Here is a 15,975-nt window from a genome sequence, read left to right on the forward strand (position 1 = left end):
CAGAGAAGACAGCTCACAGTGGCCACAGAACTCTGGGTGGTGATGACTGGCTCCTGCCCCAGGCACACTCAGAATGGCTACTGTCACACATGGCATCCAGCCAGGGAGATCCAGGTAACCGGATTTCCCCTATTGGCATTCCTACGTCATGTTTGCCCTGGAAAGATTGTGTGCAAGCCCCAGGTGGCCCGAGATGACACCTGGTGAGTTCAGATCTGCCTTTCCAGCTTAGGGAGGCTTAGTTACAGGAATCTCTTTCTACTGCCTGGAGCAGAGGTATCCGCAGAATGACTAGGCCTGAGAGCAGACAGACACACACCTAGCCATTTGAGTGGGCGTCCAGTGGGCGAGAAGCCAGTTCCCAGAGCCCGCAGTTGAAGGAGGGAGTCTGAGTGGGCCTGCCACGGGTGGGTGGGCCTATTAGGGAAGCCCCGTGGCATCACTTTGGTCCCCAGGAACGCCTCTGGCTGGTAACCCCAGCTATGCCAAGCCCCTGGATAGGGCGCCTGGATATAGACCCTGACGTCACACCTCCCGGGACTGCCGTGGGTTCAAGGGTGTGGCCTTCTGAGTGCAGCAGGCTAACCTGGCCACAAGCCCCACCTCTCAGACAAGTCCAGCTGGACTGAACGTTGAGAGCAGGCTTCCAGCTCAAGGGAGTCAGCCAGCCTCCCAGCATGGTTTGCATATTATGTTTTAGGGGGAGGTGTGGAGGTGAGGCAGCCCTACCAGCCGCAGTCCCTGACCCCTAGAGGTGACACCCAGAAAGGCCACAGTCTACTGCATGTCCCTGGGGACAGTGGAGGGACAGCCATCACTCCAGAGCCACGAAATCACTGAGGATGTCATCATACCTGAGCTGGGACATCTCATGACACAGAGCCCCACCTTCACCCTCCAAGGAAAAAGCCCGCGAAGCCTCCCCAAGTTGATCAATTCCTCTCTCCTGTCATCTAGATGTCACAGAGGACCATATGAGAAGCTGACCCTGACCCTAGAGCTCTGAACCCACACACGCACTCACCAGACAATCACACAATCACCCACACTCACAGGGTGCCTAGTGTACCCCTACCCCCTTATAGGGGTCCCTCTTCCCACCCTGCCATCCTGCCTCAGCCCCTCCCTGTCGCCGCCCCTCCCCCTGTGTATGGTTAAGAAACCACTTCAGGGGCCCTCCCCCACTGCCACCGCAAATGTCACCCAGAAAGGCTTCAGGAAAAGATCAGGTGCAACAAACAGTTTCAACAGGAAATGTGTCATGAAAGTATTTGTGAAAAAAAGTGTGACTCTCCAGAGAGCAATCAGGGGCTGAGAAGGCTCTGCAGGAAGAGGAGGAAACCAGCAGACGGTGACAGGGACAGGGAGAGCCCTCTGCCTGGCAGCCCGCGCCCCCCCGCAGGCCTTAGCACCTCCAGCTCCCGCAGGCTGCGCGGGTCTCCCATCCTCCACGCCAGAAGCAGGAGCAGGGCCTCGGGTGCTGCAGGCCACCCTGACCGGCTGGAGTCTGGCTCACAGCCTGGGTGGGGGATGCAGGACCAGGGCTGCACAGTGGGTGCTCTGTGAACACTGGCTGAAGGAAAGGCAACTAATGGGCACCTGGAGACAGAGCACAGGAAACTCACTGCATAAGGATGGCCAGCTTCACTCTAACAGAAGCCTCTAGGTCCCGCACTGGAACGGTCAGGCCAGGCTGGTTTTGTGAGACCACCTCGCTGCCTGCAGACTGGGCTGGAGGGCCGGGGATCACCCAGGAAGCTCTTGAGTCCTCCTGGGCAGAGGATCTTGGCCCAGGTCGGGGGAGCCACACTGAAGGCCTCCCTGCTCCCAGAGGAGGCAGGGTCCCGAGCCTGCCAAGGCCGCCGCTCCTGCGGCCCAGATCTGCTGCAAGACGGTACTGTGTTCCACCGCCCAGAAGCCCCCTCCTCCAACCTCCGGACACTCGTCCCGTCACCAGCCCTCCCCCACCCGTGGGAAGGCTAGCAGCCCGACCCTAGGCGTGGCCGGGGCAGGGCACCTTCTCCGCCTCCTCGCTGCCATACCGCACTCTGCTGATGGGGTTCCTGGTACTGCCCCCTCGGCCCCCACGGACGCATCCTCGCCCCTATGCTCTGCCCCTAACGTGTCTGGCCACCTGTGGGCCTCCGGGCCCCGAGGAGCGCTTCCCGCACCCCTGCTCAGCCTCGACGGGCTGTCCCGCGACGTCTGCGCCGCGGGGGACCGGACGAACCGGCTGCCGGGGCGGACCGCGGGCCAGCAGCTGTGGGCTCTGCGCGAGGATGCAGGGCCGGGGGGCGGGGCCTGGGCTTCAAGCCCCGCCCCCGCGCGCCCCCCGCTCTCGCGCGCCGCCTCGCCGGCCTGGATGCGGGCTTCCGCGGGATCGAGCTCGGGTACAGGCTGAGCAGCGCGGCCAGGCCGGACACCTGCGTCCGCCGGCGGTGAGTTGGGGCGCGGGCCGGGCAGACGCGGACACGGGGACGAGGCCCCAGGCAGGAGGGGGAGCGAGCAAGGGGGCGCCAGGGAGGCAGGAGAGGCCTGCGGGAGGCTGGGGGAGGGGTCAGAGTTGCGAGCAGGCCCGGCCCCAGGGCGCCTGGCCTCCACTCCCGGTCCCCCAGCTTCCCAGCCCTCCCCAGTATTTCCAAAGATCTGGGGCCGGAGCGGGCGGAGACTGCAGCCAGGCGCCTTCCCTGGCTGGGTAGCCCAGAGCTGCGCCGCTGCTGGGGGCCCATCGCCCAACTCTAGGTTTCCCTGACCTCTCACGTCGGGACTGGGAAGGGGCAGCCTTCCTGACTTGAGGAGGGGGCTGGGATCTTGATGGGCCGGCAGGAAGGAAAGAATTAAGCGCCCTGGTAGATTACGATGGGGACAGGAGGCCGCCCGGGAACAGGTGAGAGCGCCTTGTTTAGCATAGATTATGCAAGTTTGAGGTGCCTAGGAGCCCAGGCCCCCGTGCTGGGCCATCTGGTCCCTTGCCATCCCGGGGATCCAGGACAGGCTCCTCCCTCTCCTGCTGGCCCAGTCACTGAATGCCCGGCTTTCCCAGCAATCAGCCCTGTGAGCCTGGGGTGGAGTGCTCCGTTTGCATCCCAGATGCCCCCGCTGGCTCCCCCAGGGCCCCCTCTGCCTGACCCTGCTGATGTGGATCCACTGGGGCCAGTGTCTGGACTCAGCCCAGTGGGGCCCACTTGGTGGGGTACCTGGCAGCAGCCTGTGGGGATGCTGGCCGTGACCATGCCTGCACATTCCAGAGCTTCCTTCAGGACAGCTCAGAGCTCCTCCTACCCAAACCTCACTTTACGGAGGAGGAAACCGAGTTCCCTTCCTCCCTGAATCACCTGTTCCCGGGGAACAGGCCCAGCTTGGCACTGTTCTTGAACATCTTCAGCTCCTGCTCCCAACCCCAAGACATCAGCCCGGGTCCAGGGCTGGGCAGGAGACCAGGGGCCCATTCTCAGGACCTCCGCCAGCCCCTCCCAAAATCTGTCCTCTCCCTGGCTTCTCCTTCCGGACCAGCATCCCCAGGCCCTAAATGCCCTTCCCTCGCCCACGGCTATCCCCAGCAGAAAGCACCAGATGCTCCTCCCACACCATGCCTCCTGCAAAACAGAACCAGAACCTCAGCTGGTCACATTCAAAGTGCTTTCTCCACCCCCTGCCCAGGGCCTCTTCCCAAGGGAGGGTCCTGGTGTGCGGTAGCCCCCACGGACTCACACCCACCCAGCCCAGCATGTGCCTGTTGCCTCTGGTGTGATGGTAGCACACTGCTGGGTCTCCTGGAGCCTCCCCCCAGCCACACAGCGGGGGGCCTAGCAGATAGGAATGGAGTCATTGCCTTCAGTGCAAAATAACACTGAGTGGGAGAACTGTCACCCCCACCCCCCAGCACAGAAGCTGCCCGTGAGGGTGCTCGGCTAGACATGCCTCATGTCCCCAGCCCCGCTCGGTCCCCACGTCAGGCACAGAGCTGGCCCACGGAAAGTTCTGGATGCAGGTCAGCTAATGTCATTACTGGTTGCCGTCTGCCTGTTACCAGCCCAGGCCCTTGGACTCTTTAATCAGAAGCCACACGAGACTTCCAGGCAAGGTTTCACGAGGGCCCGCGCTGCAGCACAAGGGAGCAAAAGCAAGAAACAGGCGCCCTTGCCTGCTCCCGGAGTAGCTGAGGGGCCTTAAATGGGGTGCCGTGGGGATGGCTCCGTGGGTCAGGCACTTAGCTCGTCCGTCCAGCCCCCTGCGCAGGAGTCGTGCGTGCACAGCACCTGCTTTTGCTCCCAGTACCTCAGAAATACAGTTTGTGGCGTTTTGCACCCTATTGTCCCAGCTACGCCTAGGCGCAGTTACTTTTAGTCACTTAAAACTTGTTTCCTTCTTCCTTGTTGCTCAAGGAGACATTTGTCCGGCTGCAAGCACCGCGGTAGAGGATCCCAGGTCCCAGCCTGTCTCATAACCTGCCCCCATCCCACCCCTGCCAGGACTGCGGGCAGGTGCCACTCCCTTGGCCTCCCTTCCTGTGTGATTCCGAGAATGTTACGAGTGCCCCCATCTGGCCCCTAGTGTCGCCTCCGCCAGCCACTTTTGCCACAAGCCTGGGGAAGGGTCTCAGCCAGAAGGAGTCTGCACTGAGCGAGGAGTAGGCTAGGAATGGAGAACGGAGCAGAAAGACCCTCTGTACTCTGGCCCCGCAGCTGCTGCCCCATCTACCAACGGAACGCCAAGGCCAGTGGCTCTGGCCCATTTGGAAGAGTGAGGCGCTGCCCCAGCCCCAGGGCTCAGCACAGGGAGGGTGGCAAGCCTCACCCACCAACCAGCGGTCTTTTCAGAGCAGGGCTGACTTCTTTGGCTTCGTGAGGCCCCAGACGCCTGCCCGCACCAAAATGAAGGTCTTCCTGCCGGTGCTGCTGGCTGCCCTCCTGGGTGTGGAGCGAGGTGAGATGCCCTGGGGCCCCCGGCCTCTGGGCGGGCTGTGCCCTCCTCCTGGACTCCCTGTCCCTCTTCTCCTCCGTGCAGTGCCCAGGGGCCCTTCCGTTGGGTGCTTGTGTCACCTGCCCTGTGCTCTCCCCCAGAGCAGCGGTCCCTCCACCCCACCCCCGCTCCCACTGGAGTCACTGTGCTTCCTGGCCCCCCCGGGCCTGGTGTACCGCGGCTGCTCAGTGAACGCCTGCGAAGGCCGGGCGCCCACAAGCCTCTGGGCCAGGGCTGGGAGGGCTGCGGGAAGACTCCCCTGCGTGAGACGGGCGCCCTCCTCGCACAGCCCGCTCCCTGGTGTGCTTCTCCTGCACAAATAAGAACAGCAACTGGTACTGCCTGAAGCCCACCGTCTGCTCCGACGCCGACAACTACTGCGTGACCATATCTGCATCCGCTGGCATCGGTGAGCATGGGCAGCCAGGCCCCCCGGCCCCGGCTCTGTCCCCTCTGCCCCTCCACTCACAACCTGGTCTTCTTGTGCAGGGAACGTGGTGGACTTTGGCTACACCCTGAACAAGGGCTGCTCCCCGATCTGCCCCGGCCCGAGCGTCAATCTTGGAGTGGCGTCCGTGGGCACCCACTGCTGCCAGAGCTTCCTGTGCAACATCAGCGCAGCCGACGGCGGGCTGCGGGCCAGCACCCACGTGCTGGGCCTCGGGCTCCTGCTCAGCCTGCTGTCCGCCCTGCTGCGGCTTGGCCCCTGATTGCCAGGACCCTGTGCCCAGCCCAGACCCCCGAAGCTCAGGAAGGAAGGAAAGCGCAGCCCCTCCTGGACCACTGGGGATCTTGAAGCCGCCTCCTCTGACTTGTCACCTTGCCTGTCACCCCCTCCCCCTGGCTCTGGGTCCCCACAGGCAGGCCTGCCCCTGTACCTACACCTGCCAGCTGCCCACCCTTCCGGGTCAGCCTTCCTGGGGGAACCTGGGAACGGAGCCTGGGGGTTCCGGAGTCAGAACCAAGTCCTGGGGACACACTGGGAGGGGCACCTAAGCCCCAGGCCTGCCCTGTCCAGGCCCTGTTCCACCCCCAGGTACAGAAGATGTGCTGTGTGGATGGGTGTGTGGTCAGTGCACCCTGCCAGGCATGGCGGGGGGCCTGTGGGCCCTGGGTTTGGGAGAGGGGTGTGGGAGTAAGCATCGGGGTCCCCAAGCCCCTTTCCCCTAGCATCTCTACACCCTTTATTTCATCACTTCGAGGGCAGCCTTTGAGGGCACAGGGCTTCCACTGATCCCACGTCTAGGCTGCTGACCCAGGAATCTGCTCCTACCCCCAAATCCAGCTGCAGCTCCCACCCCACTGGAACCCCCTGCTGCTTTGGTGCCTCAAATAAACACAGATCTTCCCACCCCTTCTTGCTTTGGGTGTGACTGCCTGTGGCCCACCTGCCTGGGACTGCCCCTCCCAGCAGGATCCTAATGTGGGGAAGGCAGCAGCAGAGACCCAGAGCCTGGGGGGAGAGGGGTCTGGGGTCCTTGTGATAGGGGCCCACATTGAGGCCCACTTGAAGGCAGTGGGGGAAAGTCCACAGCCAACTGCCCTCGGCTGGGTGGGGTCACTGGGGAAGTTCATCCTCAGAACAGGACTGGACAGGGGAACCAGGAGAGAGGTCAGCCTGCTTCTGGGAGGAAGTCAGGACCCTACAGAGGGAGGGGTGAGGCTGAGCATCAGGCCCAGCCAACATCTTGTGGAAGGATGCAGAAGCACGTCAGAGCAGTCTGGTGGAGACTCGTGGGGTAGTGAAAGTGTCATGGTTCATTGAGTCAGACCAACATTAAAAACCCAAGCAAGAAAAAATTCAGTGGGAGGGAGATCAGACTAGCCTTCAGGAATGCTGGTTCTCCATGGAGTTCTGAGTCCTGTAAAAGGAACGTTTCTCACAGTTCAGCTCCACAAGGATTAAGGTGCCGCCCACCTGCAGTGCGCCCTGAAGGCAAGTCCAGAGCAGAGTTGGATGAAGCACTCTGTGTTGGATGTAGGCCTCTAGAAGTTTAAGAAGCACATCTAAGGAAAATTTCATTGACACTGCCCCATTCTTGCATCTTCCCATAAACTGGAAGCACTCAAATCATGAGATGTGGTTTTTGTGACTAGCAGTCATCTTTTACCAAGATACATGCTGACTACCTGCGTTTCCCAGCCAAAAACGCCATATATATCCTGGCTCCTCCGCTACCTCTTTGGAGCAGTTCTTCAGCGTTACGGAGAGGCCGTCTGCTAGGCTATGGTCCAGTAAGGTCCCCGGAAAAAGCAAACTCATAGTTCCCATTGCGCAATGTTTGTTTGTTGGTTTGGTTTCATATTTGGCTTTTTATCGACAGTTCCCACATAGACTGCATTCACTGTGTTCACTCAAAATAAATCGAAGCAACTTTGCTAGAAGGACTGAGACCAGCCAGGCTGGGCAGAGCTGGACCCAGGTGTGCAGAGGAAGATGTAGCGGGAGACTTGGCCATCGTGGTCAGGAGTTAGCATCTGGCTCTGGGGACGCTGGGAGCCACAGGGCAGGAGGTGGTGGCGGGACGTCTGTGTGGGTGATCTCTTCTGCTGATCCCAACCTTGGAGTCCATCTCTGGGCACCTACTGCTTAGGGAGACATTAATCTGTTATTACTCTTCCAACAACTACACTGAGAGGGGGCGTGAGTACCTCTAGTTTTGAGAAGTGGAAACCAGAGCTTAGAGGGTTGACGCCACTTGCCCACTGGGTCTGTGGCCCTCGGGGCCCAGCGTTTCCTCTGCCCCGGGTAGGAGGACAAAATCCCTGGAGGGCTGATTACAAGGCAGCCAGACCTCCTGGGGGTGGCTGGTGGTCCTCTTAGTTCCTGTTGCCCCTCCCTGGGGTGGGAGGAGGCTAGGTTGGGCTGGGCGGGGGAGGGGTTGGAGGAGGAGCCCAGGGCTCTGAGTTTCCATTTCCTACCACCAGGAGGAGGGCAGGTAGGGAGGGAGGGGTCAAGAAAGAAGAGGAGGAAGGGGAGGAGGAGGGGAAAGGAAAGCATTTCTAGGGCCCTGCCCTAGGCTCTCCCTCCCTCTGGCATCTGGCCAGGCTGCAGTGGTGCTGTCCAGCCTGTGCACTGGTCTCAGTGCACAGGGACCCGACTGATGCCTGCCACTTCTCTGTAGCCAAATTCAGCTCTGTAGTGTCTGGCCCCAGCCCCCTCGACTGCCCCTCCCAGGCTGCTCCGGGAGGAAGAAGGTCTTGCCCAGTGTCTACGCTCCTCCCAGGGCACTTCTGTGGTGCCCACAGCCCAGCCCAGGGGGGTCTCTCCACCCCCTCCTCCCCAGTCCTTAGCATTGCCTGCATTGCCCTGCTCCTGCCGTCCTGTGATTCGCAGGGCCCCGGCCTGCTGACCTCCGCCCCTCACTCAAAGGCTATCTATCCCATGACCATGGATGCCAGGTAGCCGTGGCCTGGCCTGGGTTTGTCCTGCCTCAGCTTCCAGATTTCCTCTGCTTCCCCTGCCTGGCTCCCCTGGATTTGGGGGGGAGGGGGTATGAGACCATTCCCAGAGCTGGTGGCAGAGCCACAGCCCAGCTGGACCTCCCCTCTCTGAGCCCTACACAAGGATGCTTTCTGGGACTCCTTGGGCAGAGGGGTCATAACTTCAGAGGGTGCATTCTGGGAGGACAGCCCCCTGGAGAAATCTGAGTGACACAATGGAGTCCTGGGAGGGACTGCATTTAAGGTCTGGGTGAAGAGTAGGGGATAAGGGGTGCTCTAGGGGTAGGGCTGCTGGGACAGGACCTGGGGACTCTGAGTTAGCCAGCAAGGTGCTCTTGCCTGGGCGCCCACATGCAGCCCCAGGCTGATGGGAGCCCTGAGGCTGCCCGCCGCCCCGTCTGCCCTCTTCCCTTTAATTTAACATCTGGGGACAGAGCAGGGCGGGGCTTTCTCTGATTTTCTTCCCTGAGCTTCCTTCTGTTCACTTTGTGTTTTTTCCTCCAGTTTCTTTGGTTTAGGGGTTTGATTCAAGTATTTGAGACAGGAGGGAAGGGGGCAGGGCATGACCATTAAAAGAATGACACAACAATTAGCACCAAGATGGGGGAAGATTCAACTCCCAGGAGGCCTTGAGCTTCAATATACGCTCACTGAAATACAATGGCTGCTGAATGGCCCTCCCACGGGTGCCAAGGCAGTTTTAAGGCCGACCATAAAAGAGGGTGGGTGATGGTCCAATTCCTGAGAATCTCTGTCCCTTCCCCAAAGTAGCTAGAATAACCCTCCTACTTGTTAGCATATGAAGTTACCAGGCGCATAAAAACTAGCAACACCGCGCATCTTGGCCGCTCTGGCTTGAGTGAGAAGGGCCGCACTCGGTCCACGTGCATGCTAGGCGTGCGCTCTACCACTGAGCTATACCCTCCCCCCTCTGCTTCTGCTTTAAACTGAGCACCCAACCCCTTCACCTCATGGCCTTTCTCTGCCCTTCTGAAACAGCCTGCACTCTGTCTGTGGAGTATGTGTCTCTCTAAATAAACCTACCTGTACTCAGCTGTGGCTCACTCTTCAGTTCTTTCCTGCGTGAAGCCAGGGACCCACGTTTAGCGGGACACGTTAGGGGCTCAACCAAGACCTGGGACACGGCTGTCTCCTCGCCCCACATGGCCCATGTTTTTCCAGTATCATATTGTCACTTTTTTTCCCCTTTTTACTGAAACCAAAGGTTAGGGGTTTGAAATTGTTTTCTAAAGCACTGATGCTTGATTATAGTCTTGACTATACGGAACGTTATTTTCTTGAGTTCGTCTCTTTAAAGTCATTTCTGCTTTACTGCGTCTTGCTTAAAGGGCACTTTGAGAAGTCTGACATCAGTCTGCTGCTGTTTTCCTGACACAGGCTTTGTGGATTGTAGGCAATAAGGGTGGTTTCTGTACCTTTCAGAATTTGTACAGGCGTAGTCTTAGAGGTCACCATTCTCGGTCATTTTCCCAGGAATGGGTGAGTCCTTTTAGTGCAGATTTGGGTCATTTTGTCCTCTTGCTTGCCTGCCTTCCCATCCCATGCCTCTGCCACAGTTTCCGACCTGCAATTTCACAGCCTGCTCCCTTGGAACTTCGTAAGTCAGTCTTTACTTCCAAGCGGGTCCTTAAGTTTTCCTCCATCTCCGTCCTCACCCTCATGAGGAAATTTCTCATTTCATGTCTTCACTTTGATCGCCTATTTTTGTTTTGAGGTTCTGAATTTCTGGAGCAAGGTGTTCGCTCATATTTTCAAACGTTTTAATTCGGGTATGACGGATTCTTCTGCTTCCTGGCTGGTTTTCCGGGACATTTGTCAGGAAAAAGGTTTTCCTCCCCTTTTACTTCTCCCGCGGTGTCTTCCCGCGGGTGGGCCCGCAGCGCCGCCTCCCGGACGCCGGGCCGCGGCCGCCCTCTTCCGGCTGCGCGGTGAAGGGCGGCTGCTCCTGGCGGCCGAGGTCCGCCGGCGGTGCCGGCGGCGGCGGTGGGAAGCGTGGGTACCCTGCAACATTAGGAGGCTCCTTCGTTGCTACAGTACTTAGTTTCCCCTTCGTCCTTCCTTCTTTTCATTTGTCACCAAGCCTCCCGGGGTGTCGGCCCTCCTCCTGGTTGGCCACCGGAGAAGGGAATCATCTCGCACTAACCCTGCCTCCCCACGTCCTCTCAGGTACGTCGCCGAGAGCCAGGCGGCTGATCAGCAGCTCCCAGTCTGGCCCCCAGCATCCCCGCACGGGGAGCCGAACCTTCTGTTTCTGAGGGTGGCTTTTGTCCGAGCCCACCGCACTCGGGCCCTAGGTTCCTTTCTCCCATTTCCTCCCGTTTCCCTCCAGCGACACCAGCTCTGCCCAGCAGGTGCCCTAGGTCCAAAGATACCTCTGCCAGAAGTTTGCATTTGTCTTTCTACATGAAGGTAAATGACACCTGTGGTCTCTCCATCTCCTGTGCATGCTGAGGGCATGGGGAAGGTGAGGTTCTGTTCCCTCTCTCTCTTGATCTGAATGCCTTTTCTTCTAGAAACAGTAAAGAGAGTTGGATACAGGAGCTGAAGTTATCCTAGGGCAGTCGAGAATTCAGTGGGTTTTTTAAACTTTAAGACTCTAAATAGAAATCCAGTTGGTGTTTATGTATAGCTCTTATAGCCAGTGACCCTTCTAAACTCCTGTACTAATTCCAATATTTGCTCTGTACATTACATTCTAAATTCAAAATCATGCGATGTCCAAATGATGCAAAGTCGTTTCCTCATCGTCAATGATAGTCCCCTTGTTGCTGCTGTTCCTGTTCCTTTTATCCAGGACAGAGTGACGAGAGGTGGTGGTGACAGGAGGAAAGTGCTCAGTAGTTCACCACAAATACGATGTACGTGAGAGCTGGGTTTGTAGTGACCTTTATCAGGTCAGAAAGATACCTTCTATTCCTCGTTTGCTGAGTTATCATAAAGCGTGTTGAATTTATCAAATGATTTTCTGTACCTACTAGATTATACAGTATGTTTTCTTTTTTATAGGCCACTGATGATTTTATGTATTACATTTAGGATATGTTTTCATCAATTTTCATGGGCTATTGCTCTAGCATTTTTTTTGTTAAATCCTTATCCATTTTTATTTAAAAAAAATCAAAATTATGCTAGCCTCTCAAAATTAACTAGGAAGTGTCACCCCTTTCTTTCCTCTAAAGGAGTTTCTGGAGGACTGATACTGTCTTTCCCCTGTGTGTTTGGAGGAGTTAAGCAGTGAGAGCATCTAAATCTGGAGTTTTCCTTTGTGGAAAGTTTCTTTAAAGTCAGCTGTTTGAGGTATGATTTGTAAAAATAAAATTTACCAATTTCTAAGTATAGTTTCATGAGTTCTGACAATTACAGGCAGTCATGCACTTGTACCCACCACCACAATCAGCATATGGAACAGTTCGTCACCCCAGAGAAGTCCCTGGCACCCTCCCGCAGCCAGTTCCCGCCGTCAGCCCGGCCCCGTGGGGCCAAGCACGTGTGCCTTTTTCTGTACCCCTCCCGATTCAGCTGATGCCTCTGGGGCTCCCCCGTGCTGCCGCCTGTGTGCCTGTGGCTAACCTCCACTCGGCTGAGGCACGAGCTCTCCGTGGACACTCAGACTTGGAAATGAAGAGCTCTGAAAATGTGCACAGTCTGAACGTCTTCATGTCTTTGGAAAAAAACCTAGGACTGGGCTTGCCCGGTCATGAGGTAAGAGTATGTTTAACTTAATTAGAAACTGCCAAACACTTTTGCCAAGTAGCTGCATCTGTGCCGGCGATGGAGGAGACTGCAGGGCCCCCCACCCTCACTAGTACTGTCTGATTCCAGCCATTCTCCTCCGTGTGCAGCGGTATCTCAGCAAGATTCTGATTTACATCTTCCTAAACATGCTGAACATCCTTCCATGTGCTCATTGCCATGTGAGTTTCTCTTTGGTGAAGAGTCTTCTCAAACCTTTGGCCCATTTATTATGAGGTTGTTTGTTTTCTTTTTGTGAAAGTGTGTGTACTATTTTAATATATGTAAATTTTTTCAACTCCTTTGGCACATATTTTGTCAAATTTATTTCTAAGTATGCCATGTTTTTGAAGATACTCTACATGCCATTAAATTTTTTGTAACTTAATTTTAAAAAATTTTATTGAGATAATGGTGGTTTCACATGGAGCTTTAATAATAGATCTGTGTACACCTTACCCAGTGTCTACTAATGGTAACATTTGCAAAACTATAGTATAATATCACAAAACTATAGTGTAATAGCAATATATTATACTGTTGATACGATTCAGCAGTCACACTCAGATTCTCCCGCTGCATACCCTTCTGAGAGTGTTCAGACCTACATGGTTTCATCAGCCGTGTGGGTTCCTGCATCCTCCAGGTGGTCCACATGCTAAACACCTCCCTCATCCCCAGGGTCCCTCCTGCTGACGTTTTATAACCTCCCTTCCTCTCACTCCACTCCATCCCGAACGTCTGGCAACCACTAATCTGCTCTCTATTTCTAAAATGTTGCCGTTTCAAAAATGTTATGAAAGTAGAACCATACAGTCTGTTTCCTTTTGGTGGTTTCTTTTACTAGGCTCAGTCCCTACTGGACACCCATCCAGGTTGTGTGCATCAATAGTTTGGTCCTTTTGACACTGAGGAGTGTTCCATGCTGTGGATGGGCTACCGTTTGCTTAACCATTCAGCTGTTGAAGGATGTCTGGGCTGTCCCAGTTCTTGGGTGGTACCAATAAAGCTGCTATAAGCATTCGTGCACAGGTGTTGTACGAACATTATCAACTGCTCTGGGATAAACATCCAACAGTACAATGGCTGGATCAGGTGGCAGCTGCATGTTTAGTTTTACAAGAAAACTTCCAAATTATTTTCCAGGGTGGCTGTACCATTTTACGCCCCCTCAAGTGGCCCAGTGTCCCCGCGTCCTTACTGGCATTTGCTCTTCTCCTTAATTTTGATTTTAGCTGTTCTGACAGGTTGTAGTGACAGTTCGTTGTGGTTTGGGGTCACATCCCCCTGGCGGCAGTGCTGAACGTGTCTCACGTGTGTATTTGCCGTCGTGTATCGTCTCAGTAAAACACCCTTTTCCTGTTTTTTAATGAGATTGTACTGTCGCGTTTTGAGAGTTCCTTGCGTATTCTTGGTACTAAGCCCTTGTCAGGCATGTGTTTGGAACATTTTTTTTGCAACAAATGTTTGCGAACATTTCCTTCCAGTCTGTAGGGCATCTTTCACCCCCTTCACGTGGGTGTTCTCAGAGCAAAAGGGTCTCGTTTTAACGAAGCCCGACTTGCTCCCTTTCCCTCTGGCAGACCACACTCTCAGTGGCAAGTCTCACTGAACTTCAGATTTCGGTTCTGAATTATTTGCTTCTGGACCAGACATACAATCAGCTTTCTTGTATTAATCTTGTCTTCTGTGTGTCTTCGTCCCTTGTAGGAATATTCCTTACAGTTTTCTGCGTAGACAGTCATGCCTTTGCAAATACGGTTTTACTTCTTGCTTTCCAGCCTGAACGCCTTTGATCTCTTTTCTTGCCTATTTGCCTGGCCGAATCTCCCAGTAAAGGGAACAGAAACAATGAGAGCCGGTGGCCCTTCGCCTTTAAATGTGCTCTTAGCTGTGGGGTTTTCATGGCTTACCTTTATCAGGGTGGGGGATTTCCTTTCTAATACTAATTCGCCATTGAGTCAAATTCTTTCCAACAGCTCTTCTGTCTCTATTGAGATGAATACATCTTTTCCCCTTTTTTGTCTTTGAATCTGGTGAGTTTCATTGACTGGTTTTCTAAAGTTAAATCAATTTTCCATTCTTTGGTTAAAACCAAATGGCTCACGATACTTCCTGGGCCCATGTTAGTGTTCCTCAAGCCACAGCTTCTGAACCATGTGGTACACAGTGGAAAGCCTGGGCCCCAACCATTCTTCTTGCACTGGGTGGAACTGCCCCCCCCCAAAAGATATGCTCAAGTCCTAACCCCCAGAACCTGTGAATGGGACTTTATGTGGAAATAGGGTCTTGTTGATTTAATCAAGTAATTATGAGGTCGTGCTGGATTCGGGTGAGCCCCACGCCCACCGTGACTGGTGTCGTTATAGGAAGAGGGGAACTGGGCCACACAGACACACACAGAGCAAAGAGGAAGGCAGGGACTGCGGTTACATGGCCACAAACCAAGGAAGGCCAAGGATTGCTGGCCACCACCTGGAGCTGGAAGAGACAAGCGAGGCTCTTCCCCTAAGCCCTCGGAGTGAGCACAGCTCTGCCAGCCTCCAGAACTGGGAGACCAGAAATTTCCTCTGTTTTAAATCATCTACATTTGGGAACGTCACTTCAGCAGCCTTGGAACCGTAAACCTCTGTTGGTGTAAAGCACCCTTCTGTCTGAGGTGATGTCATACAAGGTCTCGGGGAGGAAACCGCTCTCTGGGTTCTCAGGTAGTGGTGCAGATTGAGGCACTGGGGGAAAAACTTGAGCAAACTTGTGCTTCGGCTAGGTAACCATCCCAGCAGGAGGGACAGCTGCACCCTGCAGGGTGGAAATGGCACAAAATTATCAGCCTCACCAAGTAGCTGGCTGGCCCCAGGAGGGGTGGATCCAGGCTGGTGGGATGTTCAGCACCAGCAGTCAGCCTTGCAGGGGAGGTCTATGCTCCCGGGCTAGTGTGGAGCCCCCAGCACCCCTCCCGTGACTGCTTCACTTGGAGCCCACTGTGCAGAACTGGCTCCCAGATGGCTTGGCTCCACAACCTGGGCTATTACATCGTAATTATCACGTCAGCCTGCAGTACCAGGGAGCAAGTTCCAGGAGCCTGCAGAAGGGCTGTGGAGACCAGGTAGAGCCCGGTGTCCCTGAGGGCAAAACCAATGGGCAGCAGCCAGAGACCCATCCAGTTTGCATCAGGATGGAAAATGGGAGGCTGAGTGCCATCTCCCCAATAAAAAGTCACAATCCCTTGCCCAGTTTTGGGACCTCAGCCAGTTTTCAGACTGGAACCCTGGGCCCGAGGAGAAAGGACCTCGCTATAACACAAGCTTACAGGTGGTGACCTCGCACTTCCTCGGAAGTGCCCACGGCTTTAACTCCGGACACTACACTGAGGCACGGGGATGCCAGGACATTTCAAAAGCTGTGGGATGCCGGATGGGAGCCGACCTTTGTGCGCAGAGGCGTGAAGCCGCATCCATCCGACCCCTACACCTGCGTTAGCGCTACGCTGAGCTGTGGGGTCCGAGGAGCGGATTAAAGCAAGAGCCACGTGGAGGCACCAGTGTGGCAGCAGAAGCGGGAGCCAAAGCCGGAGGAGACGCGACTTCCCCCACTCCCCTGTTGCATCTCTGTGGGTCCGTGTGCCTGAGGGTCGTGGGGGTCTGCTCACTGATGAGGCTCCTCCTGCATTTTTCGGACCCAGGAGTCGGGTGTGGAAAAGTGCGAAGTCAGGGGAAGGGTCTTCCCAGCTTCTACCCCCGCTCGGCTCCTCCCCCCGCTCGGCTCCTCCCCACCCCCCGCTCGGCTCCTCCCCCCGCTCCGCCCTCCGCTCGGCTC

The 15,975-nt window shown here is 56.0% G+C and overlaps 1 protein-coding gene across 2 annotated transcripts; it reads left to right on the forward strand.

Annotated features, from left to right (window-relative positions):
• The first annotated feature begins 2,077 nt into the window (after window positions 1-2,077).
• Window positions 2,078-6,316, forward strand: LY6E (lymphocyte antigen 6 family member E). 2 transcript variants are annotated; one of them, XM_072949860.1, is made up of 4 exons: window positions 2,078-2,438; window positions 4,826-4,926; window positions 5,252-5,371; window positions 5,452-6,316. In XM_072949860.1, the coding sequence occupies exons 2-4, from the start codon at window positions 4,875-4,877 to the stop codon at window positions 5,670-5,672; spliced, it is 393 nt and encodes a 130-aa protein (XP_072805961.1). In that variant the 5' UTR covers window positions 2,078-2,438; window positions 4,826-4,874; the 3' UTR covers window positions 5,673-6,316. The 2 variants fall into 2 exon arrangements, with proteins under 2 accessions (XP_072805961.1, XP_072805960.1); XM_072949859.1 differs by having other exon boundaries at window positions 2,082-2,438; window positions 4,821-4,926.
• Window positions 6,317-15,975: the final 9,659 nt, after the last annotated feature.

The sequence above is a fragment of the Vicugna pacos genome, chromosome 25, assembly GCF_048564905.1.
Source record: "Vicugna pacos chromosome 25, VicPac4, whole genome shotgun sequence".
Taxonomy (NCBI): Eukaryota; Metazoa; Chordata; class Mammalia; order Artiodactyla; family Camelidae; genus Vicugna; species Vicugna pacos.